The sequence below is a fragment of the Bemisia tabaci genome, chromosome 5 (genome assembly GCF_918797505.1).
Source record: "Bemisia tabaci chromosome 5, PGI_BMITA_v3".
Classification (NCBI taxonomy): domain Eukaryota; kingdom Metazoa; phylum Arthropoda; class Insecta; order Hemiptera; family Aleyrodidae; genus Bemisia; species Bemisia tabaci.
In genome coordinates this window covers 6,200,626-6,219,312 of record NC_092797.1, presented here as the reverse complement: position 1 = coordinate 6,219,312, position 18,687 = coordinate 6,200,626, and the positions used below count along the sequence as shown (strand labels likewise).

The 18,687-nt window shown below is 34.3% G+C and overlaps 1 protein-coding gene across 2 annotated transcripts in view; it reads right to left on the bottom strand.

Moving 5' to 3' along the window:
• Nucleotides 1-18,687, bottom strand: part of LOC109034866 (furin-like protease 1, isoforms 1/1-X/2) — a 57,816-nt gene that overhangs the window by 7,767 nt on the left and 31,362 nt on the right. Inside the window, exons 8-12 of one of the 2 annotated variants that reach the window (XM_072301125.1) lie at nucleotides 18,249-18,456; nucleotides 17,033-17,150; nucleotides 16,565-16,646; nucleotides 15,454-15,664; nucleotides 10,514-10,792 (exon numbers count right to left, since the gene is read on the bottom strand). In XM_072301125.1, the coding sequence (XP_072157226.1) occupies nucleotides 10,514-10,792; nucleotides 15,454-15,664; nucleotides 16,565-16,646; nucleotides 17,033-17,150; nucleotides 18,249-18,456 (898 nt within the window). Of the gene's footprint in view, nucleotides 1-10,513; nucleotides 10,793-12,460; nucleotides 13,145-15,453; nucleotides 15,665-16,564; nucleotides 16,647-17,032; nucleotides 17,151-18,248; nucleotides 18,457-18,687 lie in introns of those variants that run through there. The other variant, XM_072301126.1, reaches the window with a different exon arrangement.

Genomic DNA, 18,687 nt, shown 5'->3' with positions numbered 1-18,687 from the left:
TCAAGAAAAATGATAATCAACCTTGTACTGAAAGATGGCATTTAAGCTTTGAAGTAATAACTTGAAAGACTAAAATCTCCGATTGCTTTGAGAAACTGAAAGGTAAAGCTAGTTTTTTTGATTTTTCCTTGAAAAGCATGAAACATAATCGGAGATTTTAAAATGCTGCAATTAAGTTACGCATTTTTCGCATTAAGCCATCATATTAATTTCCTTTGGGAACACCATCTACAGACTGCTAACACTGAAATCATAACCAGTGATAGACCAGCGTTGCCTGCATTATCTCAAGAGCCAAAGAGGAAAAATCTTTTTAGAAAAAAAATCCTTCAGAAAGAACCCTTTCCTTTTCCTTTTAGAAAGTTCAGTCCGACTAAATCAAAATCAAAATCATGATGAAATATGAAGCAGATGGTTTTCGGAATTTTGGATACTGGAACAACTTGAATATTGCCTCCCCTGAAACATAGTGCCTGAGTGCTACTCCAAAGTTCCTACAGAGAAGTGAGAAAAAAGCTATTCGGCGAAGGAGGTAGACGGGGGCTGAATTTTCTGATGGCTGTGCTGACGCTGTCAAGCCAAATTTCACTTCGCAAGAAAACAATTCAGAGGGAGTTGTCCCTAGGGAATACATAACCATTACTGACAGGAATTCACAAAAATTATCGGTAAGATGGCGGTGATTTTTGGAAAACAATTTTAAAATATTCGATGGAATGGTTGCAAAAGAAGAAGAAAGAGGAGGCCATGAATGATTCAATTGACAGTAGTTACGGACTTAAGAAACTTGTCTGGGCAACATGTAACATGAAATAACTAGTCTGACAGAGATGTTATCTGTTGACATGTGCTAATAAGACGGCAGACACACAAGCAAAGCATATACTTCTGTTCATTCATTGGTTGGTTAAATGAAAAGGAATCATCTTCTTCAATTCTTCTTCTGTCACAACTTTTATATGAGTAATTCTTATAGAACATCATTAAGAATGGACGGAAAGTTTCAGATTGTTTGGAAATCACCGAAGTTTGAGTTATTATTTGTTTAAAGATTGACTGAAGTTAGACCTAAACATTTGACTAAAAATTATCTTTGAAACCGAACTTTTTGCTTTGCAGTACTTCTGATGAAAATCGGAAGATTTTCTTTTGAAGGGGGGCGGGGAGTAAAAATTAGTTGAATACAAAAGCCGTAATCCAATTTTAATTGATTAAGAAATTTGGTTTGAGGCATTGCACTGAGAAAATTGGTGCAAAATTACCGTGGACTTAATTCCTACAAAGATATGTAGAACTATTGAGAAAGGTCCTGGTAATAATTTACCATTATTCTAATACTCAGCGAAAGCTAAGCTGGACCTTCAAACTTCCTCTATATCTTTGGATTACAATTCATTAATCCCAAAACCTCTCTTAGTAGTTCTACATATCTTCCACGGAATTAAATCCGTGGTAATTTTGTACCAATTTGCTGTGTGTTATGCTCCCAACTAAATTCCTTTGTTGATAATTTAGTTTCAGTTTCGAATAAAAGTGGGGATCATTGCTGTTTAAAAAAAAAGGAATATCTGGTGAATTCTTAGAGCTTTACAAGAGCGATTAATCCCTGAAAAAGTTCTAGGTATATTAAGTTGAAAATGAAAAATGGCGATTAAAAGAGAACAAATATTTTTAAAAACTAGCAGGTAAAATATTTAATAGCATTAAAGTTTTTGGATCACTTTAGTACAGGAAAGTATAATCTAAAACAGAATTTTTCAGTAGGATTGATACAACTGGGGGGAGGGGGGGTTAAAGTTGTCAGATTACCGTAAAATGTGGACATATTACATGGGTTTAAGTGAGAAAAGGGCTACTTTCTCAACTACCTTCACTATCTGGCAATAATGACTGGGAGAATAGCACCAGTAAAAGAAAGTCATTTAAATTCCTATTCAGATTTAACATGAAATTTCCTCCAGGTTTCCGATGGGAAAGCACCAGAGAACCTTCCAAATTTAGCAATTTCCAGCTGTAGCACACACAGCTGACATTTCTTTACTGTTATGTTTACTTGACGAAAAAGCAAATGGAATAGGGGGAGAGCGAATTTTCCGACTTTGAAGTTGCTTGAATTTTGTTTCATCTGCCACAATTAAAGCAAACTCTAATCATCACAAAGCCTTGAAATTTGACAAAAGCTAAAATAACTGTGGGCAAAATATCATCACCTTCCAACCAAAGTAGGTATTACTACATAGTGCCATTTGTGCTCAGGCACTATGTTGTCAGACTCCTCACATCTGTCTGATTTTTTACAGAAAAACGGATGAACAGAGTCACTTGAAAATCTTACTGAATATTTCTTTTATCATGGGGTTGAACCCAAAATTTCATGAAAATAAATGGAGCTTGTGGTACTTTAGCCCAAAAGTGACGATGAGAAGAATTTAACTTGAGCAAAAATGAGTGTATTGGTTGCTCCTTGGTAAAAGAGAATCTGCTAAAAATATGTGGAAAACTGGAGTTGTTGAACTGATAGGCTGATATTACTGATCTATCCTTTCGGGGTGTCTGCAGACTTCACAGGGGAGAATCCTTGATTTTTTTAATCACACAAAAGAATCAGCAACTTTTGTCATTAGTTTTAAAAATGATCTCAAAGTTCTCTGCTTTTCTTTACATAAGTATCAGAGCATTTCGTTCATGATTATAATGTGCTGATAGAGTAAAATAAATATTGACTTCTTTTCCCTGATGTGCTCTTGTTTCCAAGATTTTTAAACTCTGTAGACACCCTTTTTCAGAGGGTAAGAAACAGCAATTTTCAACTCGTATTCTGCACTGATAAGTGATGGTGAAGTATTTCAATTGATTTATAGAGCCTATGAAATTAAGTACAGGGATTGGTGTGATGTTAATTGAACAAGTTAAAAAATAGAATATTGCTAATTTTAACGAGTGAAACATAACCGAAACAAAACAAATTAAGTATGTACATGATATGCTGCCACAAAATAGAATAACAATAATAGGTAGGAGAATGATCATTTGGAGATCCTTCTGCAAAAAACAGTAGAAAGTAATCTGTATTTACGCCTCAGAACTGGACCCAAGTTGGGAGTATGCCTGTTTCCAATCTTTAATCGACAGTAAAATTCCGGTATGATATTTAAAACCATGAAGTACTAAGAAAGAAGGTGGAAATCGGGTCTAAAAATTAGACACTAGAAAATAATACAAACACGCCTAATTCATACTTCTTCTCTGATAAACTTTTCAGGAAAAAACGATACTAGAAAATGGATATGCGACAGCTATTTCTGTTCCTATTTTTTTTCTGAGTGAAAAATATTGAGAGGGAAACCAGATATTTTTTTAAGTCAGAACATTTATAAATACAATTTTTTTAACACATTTTCTTTACTTCTTTCACTTTTTTACATTAAAAAAATGTATGGAATATTTTCTTTCTAGAAAAAGGGGCGAATTTGACTACTACGGAGAATAAACTGGAACATTAGGCTCATCCAAAAATTGGCTAACTATTATATACACCAGATTACTAAATCATTTCTTAAATGTTCCTTTTCACCTGATCAAACAAGCAAAATTTCAAACATGTCTCTTCTATAAAAGTCATAGAAATATGAACAAAAATGTTTAGAGATCAAGAGCCAATTTTGATAACATCTTTCCAGCATTGCTGGCATTTCGGTGGGAAGCAGATTTGGGCGGTTGAGTTTGAAAACATGAGTCTAATTTTGGGCTCACAAATTTTTCGAAAAACAAAAGTTTTCTTACAGTCTATGAGGTATACAGAATGCCCTAGTGGAATGACTTTAAGGGTTTATCTACAAAAAATGTCATGAGTGTGAAAAGTTCAAATCTTTGGCCATGCGTAATGGACATTTTACAAAATATGCCTTCTGTTGCCACTATAGGCCATCAACAAGGTTTGAGGTTTTTAAAAACATAGAAAGAGCAGTTTAAGCAAAAGGAAAAGAATGTTACTCGGTTAAAATTTTTTTGATTAGCGCATGTAGAGGTATGAGAACTTTTTTTTCTCATGTTGACAAAAAATATAAACTTTTGTAATTTTTGCCTCCTAATATACTTACGGAATGACTTTTGACGCTAAAAAAATCTTGGAGATATATCTTCCAAAGACGGCGAATATCAGATAAAAATTTTCAGAAAAAATTTAAGTAAACGAAAGAATTTATTTTCAGTTTAGGAGTATAGTAGAAGTAGACCCTCAAAGTCTATGACCAGTTAATTAGGACACACTGTAAGATAGGGAAACATATCTGGTCCGGCATAATGCCACTGCTGAATTTTACTCAAAAGTGTACCTAATTGTCAACGTTACTTTTCAGAATATTTAAGACCTCTTAAGCATTTTTGCTGTCCATCTCATTTATAGAGATCACTATAAATGACAGAGAAAGATGAGAAAACTTAATTCTGACCTGGAAGATCAGGACGATAAAATTTCTCTAGAAAACACATACATCTGAAAGTTATGTGACAGATCTACTAAGGGATTAAACTTTCCTGGAAAAAGATAAGTAATGGAAATGGGCAATTTAGGAACTCTTTAATTCCTAGTCACTGTTCAAAGTGTAAGTTATTTTTGTATGAGTGTCTGTTGGGGTGTTAGTGTGTGCGTGTGCTCCTTTAACAAAGTATCCCTGCAGAGTGACTTTCAGCCAGGAATTTTCGGGTCCTGAGTTCTAACGATACGACCCTCTGTGGGCATTTCTAACTACACATTTCTAACCTTTTGGACTTTTAATTATGTATAATAATTATTTAAAGAAAATAAAAGAATAATGTACTACAGGCTTACTGTACAAAGCACTGCTTAGCATCATTTACTTAAAGTGGAAAAAACATGCAGTAGTTTTCAATATAATTATTTCGACATTTGAGAAGAGAAGAAAATATAAGAAGAGAAAATGCATGCAGCAATAGAGTTTTTCAAGGACCAAGTATAACACACATCTAAGAGATATGAATTTTTGCCAAATGCCACTGGTCAGCTCCTCTGCATTCAAACTCCATAATATTCAAATTTGAAAAGTAAGTACACACTTTTATGATTCTTTTCTTCTCCAGTACAAAAAGCTGATTATAAATGGCCACCAAACTCACCATGACAATGACAGGGGCTTCCTGTAAACACTTTTTGGCACGGAAAGATTTAATAGAAAAAAATATACATATACTTCTGGAGTGCCTACAGATTTCGGGGGGAAAAAACTTTTCTGAGTTTTTCTTGAGCAAAATTACCAAAATTCTCAACATTCCTGTTTGATGGTCTCTCAGTTTGCACAAAAAAGGAGCAAGATATGCCATTAATTTTGATACTGATTTTTGAGCTCTTAATTTCTCTTATCAAAGTTACGATTTTCCAAAATTATCTATCAAACAGCCGTAAAAACTCAAGAGATAAAGAGGAATCAAGCATGAGAGAACATTCTGGGGCATTTCATGAGAATTTTTAACTGTCCTCAATTCTATGGGTCCCTAGCCCTGCAGACACTCCAATATCCATGGAAGCCGAATATTAACATTTTAAAAGTCAATGGTCTTTTACCTTCCCGCGTATCACAATTTATGCTCGAAGCACTTAAAGTATTGTCTACATAGAGAAGTGGGAAAAGAGGGTAGAGAATAAAAATAAAGAGATTGGCAGGGGTTAAGATGTTAGAGCAAAGCTTTGAGAAACATATAGATGAGACTATTGGATAGACCTGTTGCAGTTCCAGAAACTTTACGGACAGTGGACTTCAGCTAAATCAATCGAATTAGGACAATTTCTTTTCTTAAAATCAAAAGATGTGCTACATGGGATTCTGAATACAAACCGGGATATATTTCTGTCGATTTTTTTCTAACAAGCACACCTCTGCATTTCAAAATTGATTCTTTTTTTTTTCTGACTTGAACTCTTGGCTCGTAAAACTTAAACTGAATGAAAAGAGTTGATTAAGTAAACCATAGATAGATGAAACTCATTTAAAAATCGAAGTACTCATAAAGAATAATTTCATGAGAGTAAAAGAAAGTGCCAACCGACAGCAAAAGAAATAAAAATATTTACAGTAGTTGGCAAAAGAAAAAGGGGAGATTTACAACAATTGGCAAAGGAAAAAGAGAGTAATTGCACAAAATCAAAATAACATTTGAGCAAAACAAAGAAACTTAAGTAGGAATTGATTTGCGCTGATTTAGGTGAGATTCCAAGAGGATCTGATCACTTGATTGAATTTCCATTTAAAAACAGATAAATGCGTTATTAAATTTAAAATTAATAATTTTTTTCTCGATTCTTCATAATAATTTTCAGACAATACTCCTAGTAGTTATTGATGAAGAATAGTCCGACGTAAAACAGGACAAACCACTTCCGAATATTTTATCCTTAGTTATTCTTTATGAACTCGCTTTTATCATTCAAGCACATCGCCAGTCCTTGATGGTGGGCTCTTGATAAGTCATGACAAAAATGCATTAAAAAACTCTTGATATGACCGGAAAATTTTAAAACTCAAGGCCCAATAAACCAAAATCATTGGAAATCTCACTGATACCCAAGATTATAAAAGCTATGATAAATATACAACTTAAAAAACGAATATAGCTTTATACAGAGCGGTCCTCGGAAAACTTAAATATTAATTTTTTAAAAAAAAAGAGGGAGGAAAAAAAGGATTAAAAATACATCAAAATACATGGAAGGTAGACACAAAATTACATTAACATTATGAGAATAGATTACATTCTATGAATCAACATCTCCCTCAATGATAATGGTACACTTGCTTCTTTTGAGGGATAGGGCGATTGATTTGTTCAGCAAAAAGCGAGAAGTTCAAAGTGGAGATTTTTCTTGATCAAATGAGCAAAAATAATAAAGTTGCATAGACCTGCTTGATCCAAAAACTGCGATTTAATCTTAAAATTTTGAAGTTAAAATCATGATAGAGGAATATATTTTTTCTGGCAAGTCAGAGAAGTTGGACCCTTGCCATTTTTTGACACATTGTGCACAAGCTGCTACTTAAATGAGACATTAGTTAAAAAAATTGATCTGAAACTAAACTAGAGAGGGTAAAAATAAAATTAAAACAAGAACTTAATAAGAATGCGGGAAAAGATATATCAATTAACTGATAAAACTTGGGGATAATATAGCTACTTGAGTTGGGAGTAAAATAAAAAAAGTAAAAGTTACTTGGGCGCCGCATGAGTTCAGGTACAAGTAAAGTACATTCATTGGGAAAAATCTCTAGATAAGACTCTTTAGTTATGGATCATTTGTCATTTGGATTTAGAATATTTCAGATCCTTGATCAAACCAAAAATTCTTCAGCATTAAATAAGTCTTCACAATGCCTCACGATCTCCGCTAAACTTTAGAAAAACGGCCATGTATCTATACTGAAGTACAAATTTTACAAGAAATATTCCTGGGACAATAAAAGCACCTATTAGAAAAATCTTTTCCTATTAAGTCTCTATCAATCTTTTCTGCGCTTAAGCACTTTCCTACAGGTTAAAAAAAAATAATGGTTATTTACATTCAAGACCGCAAATGATGATCAGTGCCGAGTTTACCATTTTGAAATTTACGTAACTTTATACTCTTCCTTTTCCAAATATATTTATTAAACAGCTGCAAATAATAGTACGGTTCAGTTGATATTCGACTCAGATTTTTGGCTAAAGGTAATACTGAGACTCATTTTAATTAAGTACAACTCACACAAAATCATCACTAAATAAACGATTATTACAAATTGAACTAAGATAGAGACGAAAGCTATAAAAATTAAAAGGACAGACTTACAAATAAAAAAACTTCACTTGAAAGTTGTACCAAAATTTTGAAAGAAATTTCATATTTAACCTACTCCTGATGTTCTTTTAAAAACACGTAACAGAAGTAAAATATCAATGAGTGAAACCACGTATCTTCCTTTGCGACATTGGAGACTTCCTGTCATTCTTCATTTTATCTCTGAGTTAGCGTTATTCCTTGAAAGCTTCCTTAATTATTCTTCTCTGTTAGCAAAATATTCTGTATAAATTTCAAGCAGTGAAATTGGCTTGTGTCTCTTGGAAATAATAAAGTAGGAGCATAAACTTTGAAATACCAAAATGTAGATACGCGGTTTGACACTGTAGCCATTAATATGAAGGTCAAAAAATTTAAAAAGAAGCCAGACTTGACGTGTCTGGATGGTTGATAAAAAGATAATCGTACATTCAGCTCAATAATTACTTTTTGTTTCAACTAAAGATATGCTTTCATTTTTTAATTTTCCTCTCTATCCTAAACTTCATCGACTTTGTAATATAGTCAAAATTCTGAGTTATTAAACTATAAATTTATTGCACTTGTCATACATGAAAAACAGCTAATAAGCACTTCATGCAGATTAAGAAACAGGGGAAAAATAACTAAGCTATTGAGAATGATGATAATACTTTAAAAAAAAAAAATGTATTTGTAAATACAGAGGGAGAGAGGTTTTTTCACCCTTCCAAACCCATCACTAGACGTTCTTGCTACAGTTTAAAGAGATAAACTGAGGTATCAGGATACTTGCTTGCTCTTGATGAAATATATTACATGGATTGTCAGTTTATAATTCAAACTACAAAGGAGCAAAGATCACCGACCAGGAAGATCGGATGATAAAATTTTAGCCCTGATCTTTTGGTAAGAGCGCCATGTCTATAGAGAAATGAATGGTTTTAAGAACATCCGTTTCTTTTGCATCAGGAGGGCAGCAAAATACACAAATAAACAAAGTATTCTAATATTTTTCACCATCTTAAATAATGTTATAAGTCTTTGAAGGAGGCAAGGAACCGTTCATCAAATATCGACGGTGAAACTACCAGACCACATATCTCTGTTTGCAACGCTGTAGGCTTCCTGTCATATTTCATTTTTAAACAAAAAAACTGCTCGACGTCAATTCTTGAAAACTATTGTGTTTTTTTTTCTCTGTGCAAAGAAAACTCTTTGAAAATTTCAATAAATTATATTGATTTGTTCTCCATCAAAAAAATAAAATGAGAGGGGAGATTTTTAAACACCAAAAAAGAGACACGAGGTCTGGTAGTTTCACAATCAATAAGTAGCGCTCTAAGTAAAAGAGGGGGTCTTCAGCCACCTGCAAAAATTGAAAGCCATGAGACCTGATCTTTCAGAATATCTTCACTTTGAAAAAAAATTTAAGTCTGCAAAAGAAAATTTATTAGAGAGGGGCCCCTGCAGTTTACTCAGAAATGCGTACATTTTTTGAGAATAAAGATGCTATTTCACACGATAAAACTCTTCCGAAAAGGGTTGTTGGAACAACAGACACTACTAGTTGTTGCTCAGGACACCAAGTTTCTTCCGAAGTTCTTACATTAAATGAAAATGATTCAAAGAGTTCTACACATAAATTTCAAAAAGGTACCGGATGAGAAGTTCCCTTCTTAGCAAGCTTGAGCGATGAAGGAGTAGAGAATAACTTAATGTTTAACAGTGGGACAGATGGGAGTGTAGGTACTTGAACAAAAAATATGAATCTGAAATTTACTGAAATGCTGGTGCTCAGCAAACTGAAGCGTATAAAAAGGCATTCATACTCCAAAAATAAAATAAATATGGAAGAATAATCAAAAAATTACAAAATTGAAAAGATAAGAAGACACAATTTAAAAAGAAGGTAGAATAAAAATAGTAAAGCTTGAGGGTGGCAAGCTAAGATGATGGGTAGCAAGGAAACTCAATTAAACGGCAAAGAAAATAAGAAAGCACAGCATGACATGTTACAGACTGCCAGCATCTAAGACAGATGGTGAAATATTTCGCTTATGGTGCATGATACCAACACCATTTTAATAAACCCAGGATGATGCATGTTTTGCTGCCCTGTGAGTTACTTTAAAGAGAGAATAATTATGATGAGCATATCAAATACTTTCCATCCTATCTGATACCATAACTGCAGAAAAGAAAAGAAACCTAGTAAGGTTATCAACGTGTAAAAGTAACGCCTTTTTCATACCTCTAAATATTATACTTTTGATAGATAGTCAAAGAGCTGAAAAAGTATCAAAGGTAACACAAACTTGAACTTCGGCAACACGATTTAAAAATAAAATATGAAAAAATCATCAAAATTTTGGTAATATTTACAGGTCACAATTTACAATATAACAGCCAAATCACTAATTATATGCAACACACTATAGCACAAAAAAATATTTTAAAAATTGAGAAAAGTTAGGAGTTACAAAATTTGAAAAATGAATCACATTGTTTCAGGAAAGGAAGTTGCATGAGCAGACCATTTTTCACGCTAGCGTGTGCCTGACACGTTTTTAGATGGCCGCAAGTCACAGCTAAACAGAGTGCTGTGCGCTTGGATGCAACTTGAAGATGATCTCGAATTTTTTAGAAGATCATAAGTTCTCAATTGATTTAAAAAGACTAAACTTAAAGCTAAAATTAGGTACCAACCTAAGCAAGTTGCTGTCGTTACTACGCATCCAGATTTGGGCGCACTGGCAGAACTTTGGCTGCTGGGTATGGCTTGATTATTGTTCCGTTGAGCGAGTTCTCGAAATCGGTTGCCTGGTTTGAAACCAATGTTATTTGGCTCTGGACTGTCAGGATCACTCCCATCTGCTACATCAGGGAGTATTATTGGCTTCAGGGGGTCACTTAAGGAAACCTCTGTGCCACCTGGGGATGTCTCGGTTCCATAAAATATCATGTTCCACTCCAATATCTCACTTCCTGAAAAACACATGAAAAATGACTCTGTTTTATAACTCTGAGCATTTTTTTAAGCATTGATGTGAGCTATCTTTGCATTTATTTATCTTCCATTCAAAAATATTGAGAGGAGATTATGTGTGTTATTCGAAATGTTATGTTTTGGGGTGAGAAGTTATATCCGTTCTTAAAACAGATCCTTCTCTCGGACGAGCCCTTACGGTTTACATCATGATTCAGGGAGACTTAAGGAAGCATAGCATCACAGAAAGGACAATTTCAACGAATCTTGAGTAGAGTTCAAGAGTGTAACTTAGAAAATAGACCCTTGCGAGGGATTACCATGATTTGTCAGTGCAAAAAATAAAAAATACGGAGAAGAAAATTTCTATGCTTTGGATTTTTACACTTTCAAAACCGGCCTGTTTTTCTAACATACTTTCAATTTTTTACAGAGGCACATTATTGTAATTCTTTGTGAGGGCATATTTCCAAGGTTAGGTTGTTGAGTTTTACTTGAGATTCATTAAAATCTCCTTTCTACGATGCAATGTCAAGGATCACCTTGATCATGCAATGTAAACCATGAGTGGCCTCCTACAGAGAAGAACTATTAAACGAACGACTTGTTAAACAGCCCTGATTGTTGAAATTTGGGAAATGGATTCTTTCGTCCAAGACGGAGCGGAGGGAGAACGAATATTTTCAAGCCACACGTAATGAGAGAATGTTTCCTGTGACTTTTTCCATCTTTAATTTTTCAACATTAGGAGGAGAAATATGCAAATTAAATAGTTTTAGAAATTTGATACCTACATAGGCCACTCTAGTGTGTAATAAAATCTTGACAAAATTATGTTGGTGTAACTTTTGTAAAGCTATTTATCCACTTAAAAAAATATTAAAGTTGTCTCTGTCCACTGAAGAAATGACCCTTAAACATTTTTTTTTTTTTTTTTTTTTTTGAGAAACCTGGGTACTTTAAATGGGGGTGAGGGATCTGTTGAAATGATCCCTTTCTTCCACACATGATGATAGAAGAATACTGTCACAGCAACTCTAAAAGCTTTTCCAACAATTTTAGAAAATCTAACACTTTAAAAAAATAATCAGTTCGCTTCACACACAAATTCATAGATTTTAAACAGATCGCAAAACAGATGGCGGATTTTATGTTCTCTAGGTAAGTCAAATGCTTGATCAATCAGAAGGCTAGAAAGTATTATACTAAGAAATTTAAATCCTGGCTTTTGATTGGTTTTAGAGGAGTCAGATAACTTTAAAGTCATACAACCAAATAAACATTATGCATAGATAGAGCTCTTGATTGATATAAAAAAATAATAGTTTCTTATTTATTGAAAGCTTGACTAATCAAAGGAGCTATAAAATTGCATGCAGTGCCCGAAAATGTTGGTCTTTGTTCAGCCATTGATATGTTGCTTCTTTATCTACCTGAGGTCACAATTTTGACAAAATTTGGATATGAACTTCTCAAATCAAAACGAAAAACGAGGTCTTTGCTTCCAAAGAAAAAACAACACCAAAAACAATAGACAGAATCTAGTAGAAATAAAAAATAAACGATAAACGAGAATTGACTCATAAAATAAAATAAAATATTTCAAAGCACTATTATACAAATCAAAAATAAATTATTGACTCAGAGAGTGGTGCATATAGAGAAAAAATAGTATTTACACAAATTTTAGCATGCTAAAAAAAACTTTGTGATCAATGCTGATCAAACACGGACCAAAGCAATATACAAATGAAAAAAAAGCTAAATTATCAAAACGAAAACAAAACGGTAAAAAGCAAAAAGAGAAATCTCCATCTTGCCTGAGGATTTCCTCCAAGCCGGATTGTCATGGTCTGCGTGTAGATTTTCAAGTCCTTTTTTAGAGGGACGAGGATACCTAGTGTAAGGAATTAGAGCCTGGACTTTATGGTACTGCTGAAAAATAGCAGGAAGTTGTGGTTGCTGAAGGGAGGAAACAGATGGCTGTTGAGGCGGAGCCAAAAGATAAGGAAAGTCGAATAAAGACTGCGTAGTGGCTTCATGGGAAAATTTAGGAATGGAGGAAAATGGTGATGTGACTTTGGATGCAACCAATGAGGGGGAAGTGGTGTTTGATTTAGAGACAGATTTTGTCGAGGAGAACTTTCCGGTTTTTTTAGCATTAAATAATTTGGGATTAGGCTTCAAACTTACGGTCTGTTTTCCTTTGTGATTGCGGGACTTATTTTTGCGAGGGAGGAGAGGGATATTAAGGGAGTGAGGAGGTTGTAAAAGATGGTTAAGTTTGGATGATAGCGGGTACTCTTCTGTGCCGTACAATAATAGAGACCATTCATGGAGAGTTGCCCGACCTGAGAAGGTAAATGTTAGTTTTAGTGGTTAGTCAATTCAACATCACCAGCAACACCAAGGCAATCCATCGTCAAAGAAAAACAAAATGCATAACAGCTATGAAGATTTTAAAAGTCAGCATTCGACTCCTGTCATACCAGTATACAACTTTTTTTTACAATCTTTAGTAATGCCACGTTTTTCGTGAATCATAAGGATTGTTCAGTTCACACTCAAATTTATGTTGTACATACTGAGATCATATAATCTTTCGAATTAGAAAAAGGCTTGAATGAAACCTATGGCAGCATTAATGAGGGAAAGCAATTCCCATTCATAAGAGACATGGATTCTGTAATCTATGATGAACGAATCAAGTAGAGAGGAAAATCGGATGGATAAATATTTTGAACTGTCCTTTTGGCCGTTTTGGAATTATCAAAAGTAAACTTTTTTGAATTACTGCTAAAGACTGTATTATTGAGGTTTTCCTGTTTAATAACCATCTGAATACCCCAATTGTATGCAGATGAAATATAGATACAGTTTTGTTCTTAATCATTTTAAATTCGATGAATTTCAGAAAAATTAACGTCCTTTGAAATTGTGGGATCTATTTTCCTTCAATTTCTTTGTTCTTTGATGATGGATTTACAGGATTAATAATGCATGTATGGGTAAATATGAGGCATTGCGCAAAGGCGGATGAAAATATACATAGTTGACTTAAAGCAAAGGTATTGGTTACTTTGCCCTTTTATACTTCAAAACTTAGAATGTTATTAAAATACTTAAATAGGTAACACAGGTGGTCCTGGATCGATGCTCCCAATAGTTGAGCTAAAATTGTCGATAAGGACTAAGGATGTTATTGAGAGATAAAAATTTGACGAATGGATACCAATATGTAATTTTCTCTAGGATTATATCAAGAGAATTTGTAGATGCTTGAAAAAGACAATTTTATTGGACAGTCGGGCAGTATGCCATTACCATGATGATAATAGAGAGAAAAGGAAAATGAATCATTCTAATTAACGCTCAAAATTTGAAATAGTGAATACACATAAAGTTCCATAGGTCTAATTGCATTTTATTTTTATTCTTCTAATTGTATTGCCAATTTTACAAGTAGTAATGGGTTAGTTGCACCAGTCATAAAATCGTGTTTTGATGGTTTAAGCTGATAGAATAATCCAAACAAGATTCTGGGACCGGCGTAACTGGCCCATTGGACCTCATTGATATCATAAAATATGAAAGTCTAGGACTGCTAATGTAAACTGATCATCTTTCCATAAAATAGTGCTCTTTTACACTGGAGAACTATTATCTTCAATACAGGGCTTCCACTCCCTGAGCAAACTTTTTAGGAGTGAAAAAAGAAGATGTGTGATGAAATTTTCATGGGCTGAAGTACTTTTACGATCTGGAATGCATGCTTAATTCAATAATAATTCCACAAAATGAAAGTCATGCATTTTTTCCAGTTGACTTGAAGATTATCTCTTCAAGGTGCAATAAATATTATCTTTTTTCCCTTTTTCTGTGGAGCATAGATTGGTCCCTTGCATTAAATTGCTAGCCATGAAAGCATTTCAAAAATTGGATAAGAAAACCTCAACCAATTGAGACCACCAACCCAAACAAAGCAATCAGCAGAAGCATGTGAACCAAAACCGAACAAGGTAAACTCCTCCTGAACCACAAGAGAAGCGTTGAAAATATAGGGGGTAAAACCAGGCATTTTTTAAAAATACACTGACATTTTTTTGGTTAAGGGGTTTCTTGTATTTAAAATCATGCTTGTCAAAATGACAGGTAGTTCCATAATGATAGAGGAGACAAAACCTAAAAATACTGTTGAGGTCAATATTTTGAATCATTGGTACGTCGTATAAATGTACCTGATTTACACAATGATATTTCACATTCATCTTGTCATCTTTATGTTATGTCTCTATATCACGTTTCATCTTTATGGTAAAATATGAAAAAAATGCAGCTGAAGTACAATAAACGCCCCATAAAAAATTCTATACACGGACTTTAAATGAATTTGAGCAAGGCTTTTGTGGCCACAATAGCGAATGTTGACATCCAACGACATCAAAAGTAAATTATTTAGGTATGGGTTGATTTCGGAAATTTTGATTATGAACAATGCACTTAGCGTGAAATTTTGATGAAAACCCATGTTTTATGGTACTTCAAATCTAGTTGTATGCGGTCATCACTGGCTTACTGTTGGCCAGTTGACGTAACTTAAAGTGGCGTTCAAAAATGTGAACACTGACCATTTATCAAAGAGAAAAAACTCATCACTTACCAAAAATTCGCCCCTCATTATGAATTTCGAGTTTCCATGTCCCAATGGGGCTTTCACCCCACATGTGAACTGTCATGAAAGGCCACTGATGGAAACCTAAACGAGAACTATCATGCGGCCTTTGAGCAAGTAAAACAGAGGTTGTGCCGTGAGGAGATGTCAAAGATATCCTTAAATCACCTCGTCTTTGAGCATTTAATGTGATCTTCGCCTAAAAGTACAACAAAAGAATGGAATCAATTTAAAATCTAGCACAAGAAAAAAATTAGACTCTTGGAACTACAAGATTTTCGAATCAGAGTTGTTCCTTTGTTTTTTTATTTTACTAGACACGGTTTTAACACCACAAACATTTTTCACAACCACTGAGAAATATTCAATCACCAGTGGAGAAATTCTGGAGTGTCAAAACTTCTTTCCTTTTTCAGTGAGCGATGGATCCGCACCTCTAAATGTTTTCAGGTAATTTTGTCACCAGAATGAAAGAACATTGAATGCGTTGTTGATTTCAGCAAGAAGCAATTTTGATAATTGCATGGTGACAGGATAAAAATGACTCTAGCATTAACATTTAGACACCATTTTGAAGCAATATGCTCATCAGAGTTGAAAAATGAAGTCAAAACAAAACCCAGCAATCCTCACAACAATGAAGTGCCCCTTGAAGGTCCGTGAGTTGCTGAGCAACTAAAAATCACTTACAGCAACCAGCGAGTCACCAAGCAGTGCTTCGATAACAATAGTCCGTTGGGACTACCGGGCAACATAATGGACAGTTTACTGAGATTAACAACGTATCTTTTGTTACTGTAGCTTAAGAGTCAATGATAGCACCAGTGATTCGAGTTAGTATTATCAGCCAAAGAATGCAGTAAATGATATTTTTGAAATTAGCAATTTCACCAGGTCTTGATGCAATGTAGAGTGGAGTATTGAGCATGTTGGCATTTAAGAATTTCTTTGCATGCCTCATTGCTCTTTCAAACTGCAAAATTTGCCGAAAAAAAGGATGTGCATTGTTGCACCTGTTGTAAGTTTTTACAACAGGACAAGATTTTGCAAGCATCATTTTCTAAGCATGTTAAAAAACAATCACAAGGGAAGTACTCACTTGAACATGTTCCAAATAGTTGACACCAGGACACTTTTTCACGGTATGTTGTAATGCAATATAACTTTTGGCAGGAATTGTCCTGCAAAAAAAGGAAAAAGAATGTTAAGTGAGTGGCAAAAAATATCATCTCTTCCAAAAAAAAAAAAAAAAAATATTTGATCTTATGAAGATGGATGGATTTAAGTTTTTGAGAACATACAAAAATACATATGAAGCTGCACAATCACGAAAACAGTAATAGGATAATGTGTCCAAAATTTAATGTCTAAAAACGAAAATGGCCAAAATGACTGTACATCCCCCTGCAAAAAGGGGTCTATTTTTTCAAATGTCCAGTGACCAATAATGTCGAATTATAGAAAGGCTATAGGCTCATATGACGTTCTTCCTTAGCACGGCAGTATTACTATTCGGTTCACCAAAAAAATTGAAACAGAGAAAAATGGAGACGTAACAAATACAAACCTAACAGTAAGAGGCATGGAGACATCACAGCGGTGCTGTTCAGGTACTGTTTGCCACTTGCGAGCCAATTCGACCATGGCTCCTGCATCCATAAGACCATATCCGAAGGAATGACTCACTGCAAAAAAGAGTATATATTAAGAAGAAAAAAACTACAAAGCTGATATGTCTTCCTTGTTTTAGAGGTCAAATACAATTTAGAGGAAATTTCAAAGTAAAACCTCAAGAGTAATTTTCAGAGTAAATCTAAGTTAAAATTTTCAGTAAATTTCAAACTGCGGAACTTAGTTTAAAAATGAATTTTGTCGGTTCCTATTCTCTGTTTATATAAATACCTTCCAAATGCTCATTAAAAAAAGTGCTTTTGTAAAAGGGATAAAGTATTGATAGAAGACAAAATCAGCTCTCTCTTTTGTGATCTTTTTAAAACGAAATGCAGACATCAGTTCTGACATTTTGAGATTTTCCTTCTCACGATAAAGTTTAAAATAAACATCCTGTTGTGACTGTAATGTGATGGACAGGAATTCTCAGTACTGCCAATTCAAGTGTTGAAATATGATGTGTCACAGGGGTCAAGAGAGTTCTTTGCTTTTACAAAAATACCCTTTTAAAAAAAGGGCTTAGTGTGCCAAGGATCTGCTTTCACAGAAAAGTAACACGCTTGATATTTTTCTTCACAAGAAAGTAGTGCACTCAGCTAATATCTTCATTCAAACCAACTTGCTGGTTGGCCTCTTACACTATAAATAACGCCACTTCCTGCTGGCGGAGAACTGAGAAAATCATTAAGAAAATAAATTAAAAAAGAAAAACCCCTGACTGCGTTTACAAAAGAAATTCTACTTGTCCATTGGTTTTACAATAAAGCGCAGGACTGATGCAAGATTGCGGTCCAGCATTTTCTGATGGGTCTGGAATGTGGTTGTACTTTGGCAATATATTGTATGAAAATTCATAAAATAAAAAGAGGACTTTTTTTTCTTTTTTTTAAATGATATGAAAAAATGATTCAAGCAGTAAACCAAAACCAAAGCAGCAATACATGAGCACACACAAACTCAAACGCAAAAAAGGAAAGAGAGCAGAGCGCATCTATTAAATCACTGTCTGATAGAGTAATGAGGACATCTCAAGGGTCTAGCAGTAAAGCAGTCAGGTGGCAGAGCTCTTAATTACATGCAATGTGTGCGCAAGAAAATATGACGATAATTACCATTTCTTCCGACTCCATTCACAGCCCAGTCTGCAGTTTTGAGGTTGGCAGGCCGTGCTGTCTGCACCACAATATGCTGCATATCCCTCCATGTGAGTTTCATGTTGGCTTCAAGAGCTAGGGCGCAAATACCGGCTGCTAAGGGTGCCGAGGCACTTGTTCCTGTGTGATTACTTGTGCATGTACCACGAAGATCAGTTGTAACGATCTGAGAAAGCAGACAAATTTCAGAAGTAAGAGAAGCGGTAGAAGTCATTAGTTTCAAGAGAGCTACAAGACAGAGATATATAATGGACAATTTTAGTGTTACATCACAATTCAAGATATATCGCGATTTTAGGCCTGGTGTCCTAACTAAGAACATAATCTCACTTTCGGGACTTGCTTCAATACATTGCGTATAACTAATTTATCCGATGTAATATTGGAGAATCACCAG